Below are 13771 nucleotides of genomic sequence, written 5' to 3' on the forward strand. Positions count from 1 at the left end.
ATTTTTAAAAACCACATTGGACCTATACTGGCAGGTTGTGACTCAAAGGGTTGAATGGCTGCAAGAATGTTTTTGCTGCAAGAAGACTGACCTACGGTTCCCAGAGGTCATCGGTATTTGGCAATCTTGCATTCAATATTATTGTTTAGTTCTCATTTCTAACTATAGATATACATTTTGCTCTCTTCTTTTTAAACTCTTGCTAGGATTTACTATTTTTTCTCTGCTATTCTCCAGGATGACAATTATCTTTTTTAATTGAGTGAACAGAAATTTCACAGTAATTGAATAAGTGAGTAATTTTAACCATTCCCAACTGTGCAAAGTCAGTAATATCCAATTAATTATTGAAAAGAAAATCAGATTTGGTATCTAATGGACAGATGATTTATTATCATTCATTTTATATAACCATCTAAAATTAAGACAAAAACAACCTTGGGATCACAATGAAGTTTCTGAACAATGTTTTCTTGTGCAGCAAATGAATGCCAAAATGAATACACCAAAAAAAATATCTTTACTACTTTACTTGTCCTCTGAAAATATGAGGCATTCTTCACTGTTACATTGCAGGTTTAGTTTTTCTAGTTTTATTTTAATGTTTATAAGGAGAAACTTTAAATCTGTGGTTCTCAACCTTTCTCCTTCCACTCCCAAACCACTTCAAGTATTCCCTATGCCTCAAAATATTTGAGCAGTGCAAAGAACAAGGCATTAAATCAGAAAATATTTATTTACTTTGAAATACATTGGTAATTATTCAATCATGCTTACAACTGCATCAATATTTAAAGCAGTGGTTCTCAACCTTTTTCTTTCCACTCACATACCACCTTAAGCAATGCCTATGCTATAGGTGCTCTGTGATTAGTAAAGAATTGCTTAAGGTAGTATGTGGGTGGAAGAAAAAGATGAAAACCACTGTTTTAATTGTACCTAATTGACTTGTTATGTGCACGGTTTCACAATTCCAAAAGAAATGGGCCAATGGCAATTTTTCTCAAGCAAAATATTTCAGTAACAATTGGGTCCAGAGCAGTGTTTCTCAACCTTCCCTTCCACCCACATACCACCTTAAGCAATCCCTTACTAATCACATAGGGATTACTTAAGGTGGTATGTGAGTGGAAAGAAAAAGGTTGAGAACCACTGCTTTAAATGTTGATGAAGCATTGTATTAGTTGTAAACATGATTGAATAATCACCAAAGTATTTCAAAGTAAATAAATATTTTCTGATTTATTGCCTCATTCTTTGTATTGCTCAAATATTTTGATATATTCTTGTTCCAGGTGGAGGTATAATAGTTACATATCTATTTATCATATTTATCCATCTATATCTATAAAAATCTATATCCATATATCAATCTATTGATCTCTTTCAATTATTTCAATCTGTTGAAGGAAATATTTTAAAATTTAGACATACAGCACAGTAACAGGCCATTTCAGCCCATGAGTCCCTGCCGTCTAATTTACACCCCATTAACCTACATCCCGGTATGTTTTAATGAACAGTGGTAGGAAACCGGAGCCCCTGGGAAAAACCCACACAGACATGGGGAGAACGTACAAACTCCTTACAGACAGCATGGGGTTTGATCCCCAGTCCGGTCCCGAGCGCACTGGTGCTGTAAAGGCAATGCACTAACCACTATGTCAACCGTGCCGCCCCTGTTTGATCCATTTGACTTGGCCTCTTATTTTAAATATTTTATCAAAGTATAGTAGCAACATTTGGAATAACATTGTTTAATTTCTTTTTAAGATATATTTTTGATTTATTTTTATGATACATTTTTAATGTTTGAAGGCACTTGTGGTAATTCCAAGGCATTTATAATGTGAATACAAATCTATGTCAAGGCATCCCATGAATCTTGACTTATTGAGAATATTGATGGAGGTTACTTGCAGCTAAATTTTTTTTCATGCCCTTTTGTTTCATGAGATTATATTTCACAGGTACAAACAATAATTATTTCATAGAAATAAAAAAAACATTGTAGAAACATTGGCAAAGATAGAATTTGTACTGTAATTACAATTACTTCTCAGTTATTTTAAAAGTGAAACTCATCATTGTTAAGTTTTAATGACAAAAGAGGTACAAAGAACCACCGGGACTTACAATAATTATTAATTCCTCCAAATTTAAAAAAAATGGGCCCCATGTTTTCATAAATTGAAACTTTCTATCTTTAATATTATATCTAATCTTCTTTAAACTTAAATAGGACATTACATTGATTTACCTTCATCGAAATGAATAAAATAAACAAAGAATCCTCTTCACTAAGGAATTTAAAATGTTTTACCTCCATTTTCTGGTATAGGATGAATTATTATTATCATCATTGTGTATGGAGCACTTTCTACTCTCACCACCAGGTTCAGGAACAGTTGCTTTCCCTCCACCATCAGATTCAATTAGGGACTCATTTAAGATCTCTTACTTTGCATATTATTTATTATTGAATATTTATTTTCTATTTTGCACAGATTGTTCACATATCTTTCTCTTATTTAAGTATCTTGCCTTGAGTTCAATTTTTGTACTGTGGTAAGTGGAAATTCTGGTATGTGTGTGCACCCTATGGTAAATTTGAATAATTTTCAACTTCACCAAACACGGAAGTGAGGCAGACAGTGAGATTTTATGTGTGAAATTTTGGCAGAAAAATCAAGGAGTCAAAATGCAGGCTAGTAAATAGAAAAGTATGCAAATATATTGACCTGGGTATTTAAATGGACAGGACATGTTGTAAGTGCATTTAGAAAGACACGGGGTTCTGCATTTCATAAATAGATTCACAAAGTACAAATTGAGTACAAGTTCGCACCATTTAGGTCACATCTGCAGGATTCCACTCAATTTCCGTTAACACAATTTAGTAAGGATCTGAAAATCCCAGAGAAGATCCAAAGTAGATTTCCAGGAATGAAGGCTTTCACCTGGAAAGTTATTACTGGGAAGGAAAAGGTACTTGTCAACGAAGAAAGGAAGATTGAGAAGAGATGTACAAGACTTGCAAGATCGTGGTAGATTACACTGAATGGATGGAGAAAAGCAGTTCCCATTAACCGTTAAATTGAAGAGCAGGGAACACCCCTTCAAAACAAAAACGCAAGGAGATTGTGAGGAAACTATCATTGACAAGTAAAACAGAGTGCTTGCAATGATTGTGGAAATAAAAATCAATCAAGCTTTTGAGAGAAAATTGGATTGCTTGTTGAAGGATTGTTAGGGCAATCTCATAGGGCATGTGACTGAATTGGTGACTTTGTGAAGAGCTCACATGAATTTCATCGGCCAAATGACTTTCTGTACAAATGAGTTAGCTATATACTAAACACTCAAACGGCATTTTCTTTGAAAATTAATTTGAAGGAAACTTTCATTACTTAACCAACCTACAACAACAAATCATCTGTTCAACGCGTGACGTCTCTTGGTGCTCTGGGAACAATCCACAATTGAATTCAATGCTTAATTAAACTAATTTTGTTTACTTCTATGCTTAATTAACTTGAAATAAGTTTTTACCTGTATTACAAACAAATTTCATTGAAAATATTTGTGGGATTATTAGATCTGTTGGGAGTACTCACAGAAGGTTGCTCATTCAAGCCTCACACGAAAAAGTTGACATTTCAGTGTGATGTTGAGTGATTGTTGCAATAAGAGGATGTCAGACTTTAATCAGATGAGAATCCCCATTCACAGCGAATTAACGGGGCGTTCTCGTCTGAAACTCTGCAATAAAGAGGACTTAAACAAATCGACTATTCAAAAGAAGAGCATTGGGCCTTCATTTAACGTAACTAAAATAGACCATAATTGGGCCAAAGCTGTTTGCGGCCACCTTCTGGGAATAATTTTGACTGTTGAGATTTAGACTTTCCAATGGGGACCATAGATATAGGGAATTTCATTGGTTGTATTGTTACTTGGGAACACCGAAAGGGTGTAAAATGTACCCTATATAAATGTTCTTCAATTCATCACAAAGGAATTCATCTAAATTCTTCAGCCAAAATTCACGCACCCAAGCAAGGACAAAATTCCATTTCAAGTTAGAATTTATCTTCTTTCCCCAGTTTTGTTCTCTGACGATTCACTAAAAAATAAATACAGAATTCCACTGTAAACGTTTTTTTCGGGGCCGACATGCTGTCTGCGTTGTGGCCGTTTTCTCCTGTATTATGCGATCCGCGGTCTTAAACTGAAACAAATGTCATATTAGCTCGGGTTCTGAAACGTTATTTAAAGTCCTTAAGAAAAATAACGTGTGTGTGTGAGTGAGTGAGTGAGTGAGTGAAAGAGATGTGATCTCCACAAGTAAGATAATGGTGCAGAATTTGTCAAGGGATATAAAATATAAAAACAATGGAATGAAATTGAAATGCGGCTGTTGGTTATTTCGAGAGCTCCTGATTTTATTTAATAACTCATTCTTGTGATGAAAGACAAGACCGGAGGGGGAAGGAAAACTATGGGGAGACGAGCAATATGCACCATCTGGGATAAAGAGACACTGGGAAGGCCCCAACTCCCCTTGGCATGGAGCGCGCACAGAGCGGGAACGAGCAAGCCGCGCGCTTCACGAAACAGAATGGGCAGTGGGAGGCAGGAGAACTGGACGCGCCCCGGTCGCGGCCGGGAGCGCGCAGAGCGCGGGGCGGAGCTGGGAGGCGGCGGCGGGTTCCCTCGCAGCAGCAGCAGCCTAGTGACAGGAGGCGGAGGATGGGAGCGGCCGAGGGCAGGCGGCAGCAGCAGCGGCGGCCGGCCCCAGCTTCTTGCCGTCTCTAGCGCTGGTTCACCCATCCCTGCAGCAGTCCGCTTGCCGCCGCGGAAAAGAACATAATCCACAGCCTTCACAAACAAATATTCAAGCTCCACTTAAAAAAAACTGGGAAATTTCCAGAGGGAGACGGAGGAGGCGACCCTTTCTGCGCTGCAGGAATGCCGTGAATCACGCAGGATCTTCCTTGCGGCAGAGCCTCTTTTAAAGAGGGGGTGGTGACCGGCGAGAGGCACCAGGCTTTCCTGATGGGCGACGCGATGGATGCGGGCAGAGAAATGAAGAAGACGTTCATTGTCCCTGCCATCAAAGCCTTCGATCATTATGATTTTTCCAGATCCAAGATCGCCTGCAGCCTCTCGTGGTTGGTGGCGAAGGCGTTTGGGACAGGTAGGTGGCGCGCTGGGGGCTGGCGGCGGGGTGCCCGCGAGGGGAATGCAGCAGACACACGGCCTGCCCTCCTGCCTCCCACCCATCAGCACCCGAGAAACTCCTTCGCGTCCTCATTGCATGCGCCTGGTTTCTCCTGCCTCAGATTTTAATTTTGTTAAAACATCAGGTGTTGCAAAATATATATTAATGTCACGATGTGTGTCTACCCACCAACATGTACATACATACATGCACATAGACAGAGAGCTGCTCCGAATTCACAACAAGGTTAGTGGGTATACAGAGAGCTGCTCCGAATTCAAAACAAGGTTAGTGGGTATACAGAGAGCTCCTCCGAATTCACAACAAGGTTAGTGGGTATACAGAGAGCTCCTCCGAATTCACAACAAAGTCAGTGGGTATACAGAGAGCTGCTCCAAATTCACAACAAGGTTAGTGGGTACACAGAGAGCTCCTCCGAATTCACAACAAGGTTAATGGGTATACAGAGAGCTGCTCCGAATTCACAACAAGGTTAGTGGGTATACAGAGAGCTGCTCCGAATTCACAACAAAGTCAGTGGGTATACAGAGAGCTCCTCCGAATTCACAACAAGGTTAATGGGTATACAGAGAGCTGCTCCGAATTCACAACCAAGTCAGTGGGTATACAGAGAGCTGCTCGCAATTCACAACAAGGTCAGTGGGTATAGAGAGCTGCTCCGAATTCACAACAAAGTCAGTGGGTATAGAGAGCTGCTCCGAATTCACAACCAAGTCAGTGGGTATACAGAGAGCTGCTCCGAATTCACAACAAAGTCAGTGGGTATACAGAGAGCTCCTCCGAATTCACAACAAGGTTAATGGGTATACAGAGAGCTGCTCCGAATTCACAACCAAGTCAGTGGGTATACAGAGAGCTGCTCGCAATTCACAACAAGGTCAGTGGGTATAGAGAGCTGCTCCGAATTCACAACAAAATCAGTGGGTATAGAGAGCTGCTCCGAATTCACAACCAAGTCAGTGGGTATACAGAGAGCTGCTCCGAATTCACAACAAGGTTAATGGGTATACAGAGAGCTGCTCCGAATTCACAACAAGGTTAGTGGGTATACAGAGAGCTCCTCCGAATTCACAACAAAGTCAGTGGGTATACAGAGAGCTGCTCCGAATTCACAACAAAGTCAGTGGGTATACAGAGAGCTCCTCCGAATTCACAACAAGGTTAATGGGTATACAGAGAGCTGCTCCGAATTCACAACAAGGTTAGTGGGTATAGAGAGCTGCTCCGAATTCACAACAAAGTCAGTGGGTATAGAGAGCTGCTCGCAATTCAAAACAAGGTCAGTAGGTATAGAGAGCTGCTCCGAATTCACAACAAAGTCAGTGGGTATAGAGAGCTGCTCCGAATTCACAACAAAGTCAGTGGGTATACAGAGAGCTGCTCCGAATTCACAACCAAGTCAGTGGGTATACAGAGAACTGCTCTGAATTCACAACCAAGTCAGTGGGTATAGAGTGGGTATAGAGAGCTGCTCCGAATTCACAACCAAGTCAGTGGGTATACAGAGAACTGCTCTGAATTCACAACCAAGTCAGTGGGTATAGAGAGAGCTGCTCCGAATTCACAACAAGGTTAATGGGTATACAGGGAGCTGCTCCGAATTCACAACAAGGTTAGTGGGTACACAGAGAGCTGCTCCGAATTCACAACAAGGTTAGTGGGTATACAGAAAGCTGCTCCGAATTCACAACAAGGTTAATGGGTATACAGAGAGCTGCTCCGAATTCACAACCAAGTCAGTGGGTATAGAGAGAGCTGCTCCGAATTCACAACAAAGTCAGTGGGTATACAGAGAGCTGCACCGAATTCACAACAAGGTTAATGGGTATACAGAGAGCTGCTCCGAATTCACAACAAGGTTAGTGGGTATACAGAAAGCTGCTCCGAATTCACAACAAGGTTAATGGGTGTAAAGAGAGCTGCTCCGTATTCACAACCAAGTCAGTGGGTATAGAGAGCTGCTCCGAATTCACAACAAAGTCAGTGGGTATAGAGAGCTGCTCCGAATTCACAACAAAGTCAGTGGGTATAGAGAGCTGCTCCGAATTCACAACAAAGTCAGTGGGTAGACAGAGAGCTGCTCCGAATTCACAACAAAGTCAGTGGGTATACAGAGAGCTGCTCCGAATTCACAACAAGGTCAGTGGGTATACAGAGAGCTGCTCCGAATTCACAACCAAGTCAGTGGGTATACAGAGAGCTGCTCCGAATTCACAACAAGGTTAGTGGGTATACAGAGAGCTGCTCCGAATTCACAACAAAGTCAGTGGGTATAGAGAGCTGCTTCGAATTCACAACAAGGTTAATGTGTATACAGAGAGCTGCTCCGAATTCACAACAAGGTTAGTGGGTATACAGAGAGCAGCTCCGAATTCACAACAAAGTCAGTGGGTATAGAGAGAGCTGCTCCGAATTCAGAACAATGTTAGTGGGTATACAGAGAGCTGCTCCGAATTCACAACAAGGTTAATGGGTATACAGAAAGCTGCTCCGAATTCACAACAAGGTTAATGGGTATACAGAGAGCTGCTCCGAATTCACAACCAAGTCAGTGGGTATAGAGAGAGCTGCTCCGAATTCACAACAAAGTCAGTGGGTATACAGAGAGCTGCTCCGAATTCACAAGGTTAATGGGTATACAGAGAGCTGCTCCGAATTCACAACAAAGTCAGTGGGTATACAGAGAGCTGCTCCGAATTCACAACAAAGTCAGTGGGTATACAGAGAGCTGCTCCGAATTCACAACAAAGTCAGTGGGTATACAGAAAGCTGCTCCGAATTCACAACAAAGTCAGTGGGTATAGAGAGCTGCTCCGAATTCACAACAAAGTCAGTGGGTATACAGAGAGCTGCTCCGAATTCACAACAAGGTTAATGGGTATACAGAGAGCTGCTCCGAATTCACAACAAGGTTAGTGGGTACACAGAGAGCTCCTCCAAATTCACAACAAAGTCAGTGGTTATAGAGAGCTGCTCCGAATTCATAACAAAGTCAGTGGGTATACAGAGATCTGCTCCGAATTCACAATAAAGTCAGTGGGTATAGAAAGCTGCTCCGAATTCACAACAAAGTCAGTGGGTATAGAGAGAGCTGCTCCAAATTCACAACAGTCAGTGGGTATAGAGAGAGCTGCTCCGAATTCACAACAAAGTCAGTGGGTATACAGAGAGCTGCTCCAAATTCACAACAAGGTTAGTGGGTACACAGAGAGCTGCTCCGAATTCACAACAAGGTTAGTGGGTATACAGAGTGCTGCTCCGAATTCACAACAAGGTTAGTGGGTACACAGAGAGCTGCTCCGAATTCACAACAAAGTCAGTGGGTATACAGAGATCTGCTTCGAATTCACAATAAAGTCAGTGGGTATAGAGAGCTGCTCCGAAATCACAACAAAGTCAGTGGGTATAGAGAGAGCTGCTCCAAATTCACAACAGTCAGTGGGTATAGAGAGAGCTGCTCCGAATTCACAACAAAGTCAGTGGGTATACAGAGAGCTGCTCCAAATTCACAACAAGGTTAGTGGGTACACAGAGAGCTGCTCCGAATTCACAACAAAGTCATTGGTTATACAGAGAGCTGCTCCGAATTCACAACAAGGTTGGTGGGTATACAGAGAGCTGCTCCGAATTCACAACAAAGTCAGTGGGTATACATAGAGCTGCTCCGAATTCACAACAAAATCAGTGGGTATACATAGAGCTGCTCCGAATTCACAACAAGGTTCGTGGGTATACATAGAGCTGCTCCGAATTTACAAGGTCATTGGGTATACATAGAGCTGCTTCGAATTCACAAGGTCAGTGGGTATACATAGAGCTGCTTTGAATTCACAAGGTTAGTGGGTATACTTAGAGCTGCTCCAAATTCTCAACAAAATTAGTGGGTCCACAGGAAAGATCCCATTTCACTTCCCGTGTGCTGTATTCCTATACATTTAGTAGCGTAAAGAAGTACATGGATTTGTTTCTTTTTAAACAGATCAATCAGCGAATTACAGTATTTACACAATTTCCCTTCTAAGACTTGTGAAATGGTTGTCAGATTTATTTGTAATTATTCTTTGTGCAAAATTTTATCTTTTGCTTTTCAAATTAACCAGAATGGTAGTTATAACAATGATACTAAAATGAACATGTGGCCAGAATTTATTTGCGGAAATGTATTTTATATGTGCTACACATTTTATTCCTGCAAATGACGAGGTCAAAGACAAGGAAGTGCATTTTATATGATTTATAACATGTTTCAGATCAAATTTATCTGTGTTATTTATATTGGTTCTTGTAAAACTTATTTTGGGTTTCAACCGAAGTTGAGGAAGAGCAGTCATTTATGGAGAGTGGGGTAAACAGTCAGGTATTTTGAGGCTTTTCTTCATATGTTGTGTCAATTGAGGGTATTGTAGATAGTGAGATGGCATTCTTCTGCCCATAGACTTTGTCTAGTACACTAAAGATCAGCTCCATGCCATGCCAATTGTCCAATGTGGCTTAGGAGACCTCCTCTGATATTGCAGCTTCTGTCACAAGTGTTACATCTGGTTTCTCAGCTCGCCAGGTTTTCCATTTTCCTTCACAAAGAAATGCTGAAGGAGTTCAGCAGGTCAGATATCTTCTATGTGTCATAATATAATTTTTCTTGACTCTTCTGATGCTTTCCTGAATAAAAAAATGTCCAGAGATCCTGCCCATTGACTGCTTTTAGATGTGTCAATGTCCAATATCCTCCTATTTGCTTGTAGTTGTCTTTGTAATGAAGGCATGGAAGGGAAGTCTTGATCCAGTCATCAGTTCAATACACAGAAAAGGCTTGGACATTGATCCAATAATCATCTGCTGAATGTGTTGATCCCACTCAAAGCATTGTAATGAAAAATGCCAATGCATACTCTCAAATGTTTCTCTGCCAAAGGGATATTCAGATTGTGCAATACATCAAAGGCAGAAACAGTGGTCTTTTCTCTGCTCTATATTGCATTGTCTTACTACTACAAAGGTGTGTGCTTAAAACACTTGCTTCCAATTTGCAGTTCCCTGTTCAGTTTCTGATGTTTCAGGCTCTTGTTGTCTGGATGTTAATGGTCCAATTGATGTCATGTATATTCAAAGCAGTGTGATCACAAGATACCCATAAATGTCTTCAGTTCAACTTTGTGCACAGGTTTTTGAAGCAAACAAAATTGTAGGAAATCTATTTTGTTTTCAGCAAACATTTGAATGTTGTATTAGGTAAGAAAGTAATTAGGTAAGCTTTGCGGAAACTGCCAAAATGTTTGGCCTGGAAGTCAGCCTGAAGAAAACTGAGGTCCTCCATCAGCCAGCTCCCCACCATGACTACCAGCCCCCCCACATCTCCATCGGGCACACAAAACTCAAAACGGTCAACCAGTTTACCTATCTCGGCTGCACCATTTCATCAGATGCAAGGATCGACAATGAGATAGACAACAGACTCGCCAAGGCAAATAACGCCTTTGGAAGACTACACAAAAGAGTCTGGAAAAACAACCAACTGAAAAACCTCACAAAGATAAGCGTATACAGAGCCGTTGTCATACCCACACTCCTGTTCGGCTCCGAATCATGGGTCCTCTACCGGCACCACCTACGGCTCCTAGAACGCTTCCACCAGCGTTGTCTCCGCTCCATCCTCAACATCCATTGGAGCGCTTACACCCCTAACGTCGAAGTACTCGAGATGGCAGAGGTCGACAGCATCGAGTCCACGCTGCTGAAGATCCAGCTGCGCTGGATGGGTCACGTCTCCAGAATGGAGGACCATCGCCTTCCCAAGATCGTGTTATATGGCGAGCTCTCCACTGGCCACCGTGACAGAGGTGCACCAAAGAAAAGGTACAAGGACTGCCTAAAGAAATCTCTTGTGCCTGCCACATTGACCACCGCCAGTGGGCTGATAACACCTCAAACCGTGCATCTTGGCGCCTCACAGTTTGGCGGGCAGCAACCTCCTTTGAAGAAGACCGCAGAGCCCACCTCACTGACAAAAGGCAAAGGAGGAAAAACCCAACACCTAACCCCAACCAACCAATTTTCCCTTGCAACCGCTGCAGTCGTGTCTGCCTGTCCCGCATCGGACTTGTCAGCCACAAACGAGCCTGAAGCTGACGTGGACTTTTTACCCCCTCCATAAATCTTCGTCCGCGAAGCCAAGCCAAAGAAAGAATGTAACAAAGTTTAAAAGTTGTACAAATAGGTAATTAACACTATTATTTTTCTGTCAGTTTTGAATCCAGTATAGAAATGCTTACTGACATAGTTAACAATTTACTGTATTGATGAGGTTATCCAAAGCTCTGCTACTTGTGTAATAACGTGCACCAGATCTCATTCAATTTTCATCCTATATTTACTGGCCAAAAACAGTGACTTGATTTTTAAAATTCCCCCCATTTATTTTCAAATCCTTCTCATCCACATCTCTGTAATTTCTTGCAGCCCAATAACACTGTTAGAGATAACAGCACTCCAAATCTGGCCGGATGAGCATCCCTGCACATAGATTTAACATTTGAGCCAATAGTTAGTTCCAGACCATCCCCTGAACCTCCCTCTACCTCTGTTATCCTCTCCTCCTTGCTTGCTCCATTGCTCTCTTTTAATTTAAGACAAAGATAGGCTTTTGGTTATATGCCCCCTTCTTTTGTACATGAATGTCAAATTTTGTAAGATGATGCTTTACAAAGCTTCCTGAGATGTTACATGGATATTTAAAAACAAACTTTATTCAATTTGCTTTTCTTAAATTGGCCAATTCTTTGCACATTCTGCTGTATATTTGGATCAAAATAAGGAATTTTGCTTTAATTATTACTTTTCCTGATTTATCATGAAATTATAGCTTTCAAAATTGGTGAGGGTGAGGACCAATTGGAAGGTGTCATTATCTGTGGGTTAGTCTGACCCTGATCGACATGGGGAAATTATTTTTGACCAGCCCTTTGCCTGGATGGTTAGATGACTTTGCAGATGCAAGCATATGGAAACCCCTTCTAACCAGCTTCCAGTCCAACCTGTCAGATAATTCTCCAGGTTGCATTCCACCTCTTGAAAGTCACTGCACCTTGTCACTATATCCACAAAGTAAAACAAACTCCGGGGATAGTTTATAAAATTGCACACACACAACAGAATAGCATAATGCACACTATTATGTAACCCATGGTTGTTGCCCAGTGAATTATAGTGGCCCACCAACTTCATACTGCCCTAAAAGGCCACCAGCTCTTCCATGGTGTGTCGTGTTCAAGTACCTGGTTCGTTTGGTTTTGTTCACCAACTGTAGCGTGAATAAAAGCTCTCACAACTGGAGGGAGAGCAAACCCTTTTATTAGCTTATAGCTATGGGTAGGGTCTCACAGCAGTCTTCAGAAGGGATCTGGGTTTAGGTGGGAAACCAGGGTTATATGTGATCAGATGGAGGTGGAGCTGGGAGGCAGGACCAGCCATCAACCCAACACGCTACCAGTGAATCCCAGTTCACTGTATTCACCCCTTCCTGTAGAATTTGGGGTCTGTGAATGAAGACAGAGAACATGGGTTCAGAAAAAAAATGGTTGAAAAATTTACAGTTATTTACAGATTTAAGCGGTCCAGGGGTCTAGAGATCCTGATGGAGGGACTTAGCTCCGGGTGGCCTTGGACTCCTTGGGTCTCCCGGTCCCCTTGTGAGGGAGGAGAGGTGGGCTGGGTCTCCAGCTCAAAGGTGGAGGGGGATGCACTTTCCTCCTAAACCGGATCCCCCGAGGCCCTAACTGGGGGTGGCGAGAATGAGCTCCTTGGCTCGTAGGCCCTCTGTTCCAGTGGGCGCCAGGTCCCTGATGAAGACAATATCCTCCCTGCCATCCGGATAGTTCACATAGGCATACATGGGATTGGCGTGGAGCAGTTTCACCCTTTCCACCAGGGGGTTGGTCTTGCTTCTCCTCATGTGCTTCTTGAGAAGGACTGGACCAGGAGAAGTGAGCCAGATTGGGAGTGTGTTTCCCGATGTTGACCTTCCTTCGAAAGTGAATAGGAGCTCATGAGGAGTAGCATTGGTAGCAATTGAATGGAATGGAATGGCATGGGGAGGACTTCCAGCCAGCGTGAGTCTGGAAGGCCTTTTGACTTCAGGGACAGTTTGACAGCCTTTCCAGACCATGGCATTCTCCTGTTCAACCTGCCCATTTCCCGGAGTTGTAGCTAGTGGTCCTGCTGGATGCGATGCCCCTCACCAGAAGGTACTGACATAGCTCATCACTCATAAAGGATGAGTCCCAGTCGCTATGAATAAAGCTGGGATACCCGAACAGGGCGCAAATGGAGTATTGGGCCCTTGTGACTGATGAAGTGGACGTGTCTGGACATAGAATGGTGAATGGGAAGCGGGAGTACTCGTCAATGATAGAGAGGAAGAAAATGTACCCGGTCGTGGAGGGGAGAGGCCCCTTAAAATCGACACTAAGCCGTTTGAAGGGCCTGGATGACTTGATCAGGGGAACCTTCGTGGGGTGGTAGAAGTGCAGC

The 13771-nt window shown here is 42.3% G+C and overlaps 1 protein-coding gene across 4 annotated transcripts in view; it reads left to right on the top strand.

Moving 5' to 3' along the window:
- The first annotated feature begins 4695 nt into the window (after positions 1–4695).
- The window catches only part of camsap2a (calmodulin regulated spectrin-associated protein family, member 2a), a 213574-nt gene continuing 204498 nt past the window's right edge, over positions 4696–13771 (top strand). For all 4 annotated transcript variants that reach the window (XM_069937939.1, XM_069937940.1, XM_069937941.1 and 1 more), the window contains exon 1: positions 4696–5200. In XM_069937939.1, the coding sequence (XP_069794040.1) occupies positions 5059–5200 (142 nt within the window). In that variant the 5' untranslated portion in view covers positions 4696–5058. The remainder of the gene's footprint in view (positions 5201–13771) is intronic.

The sequence above is a fragment of the Narcine bancroftii genome, chromosome 5, assembly GCF_036971445.1.
Source record: "Narcine bancroftii isolate sNarBan1 chromosome 5, sNarBan1.hap1, whole genome shotgun sequence".
Classification (NCBI taxonomy): domain Eukaryota; kingdom Metazoa; phylum Chordata; class Chondrichthyes; order Torpediniformes; family Narcinidae; genus Narcine; species Narcine bancroftii.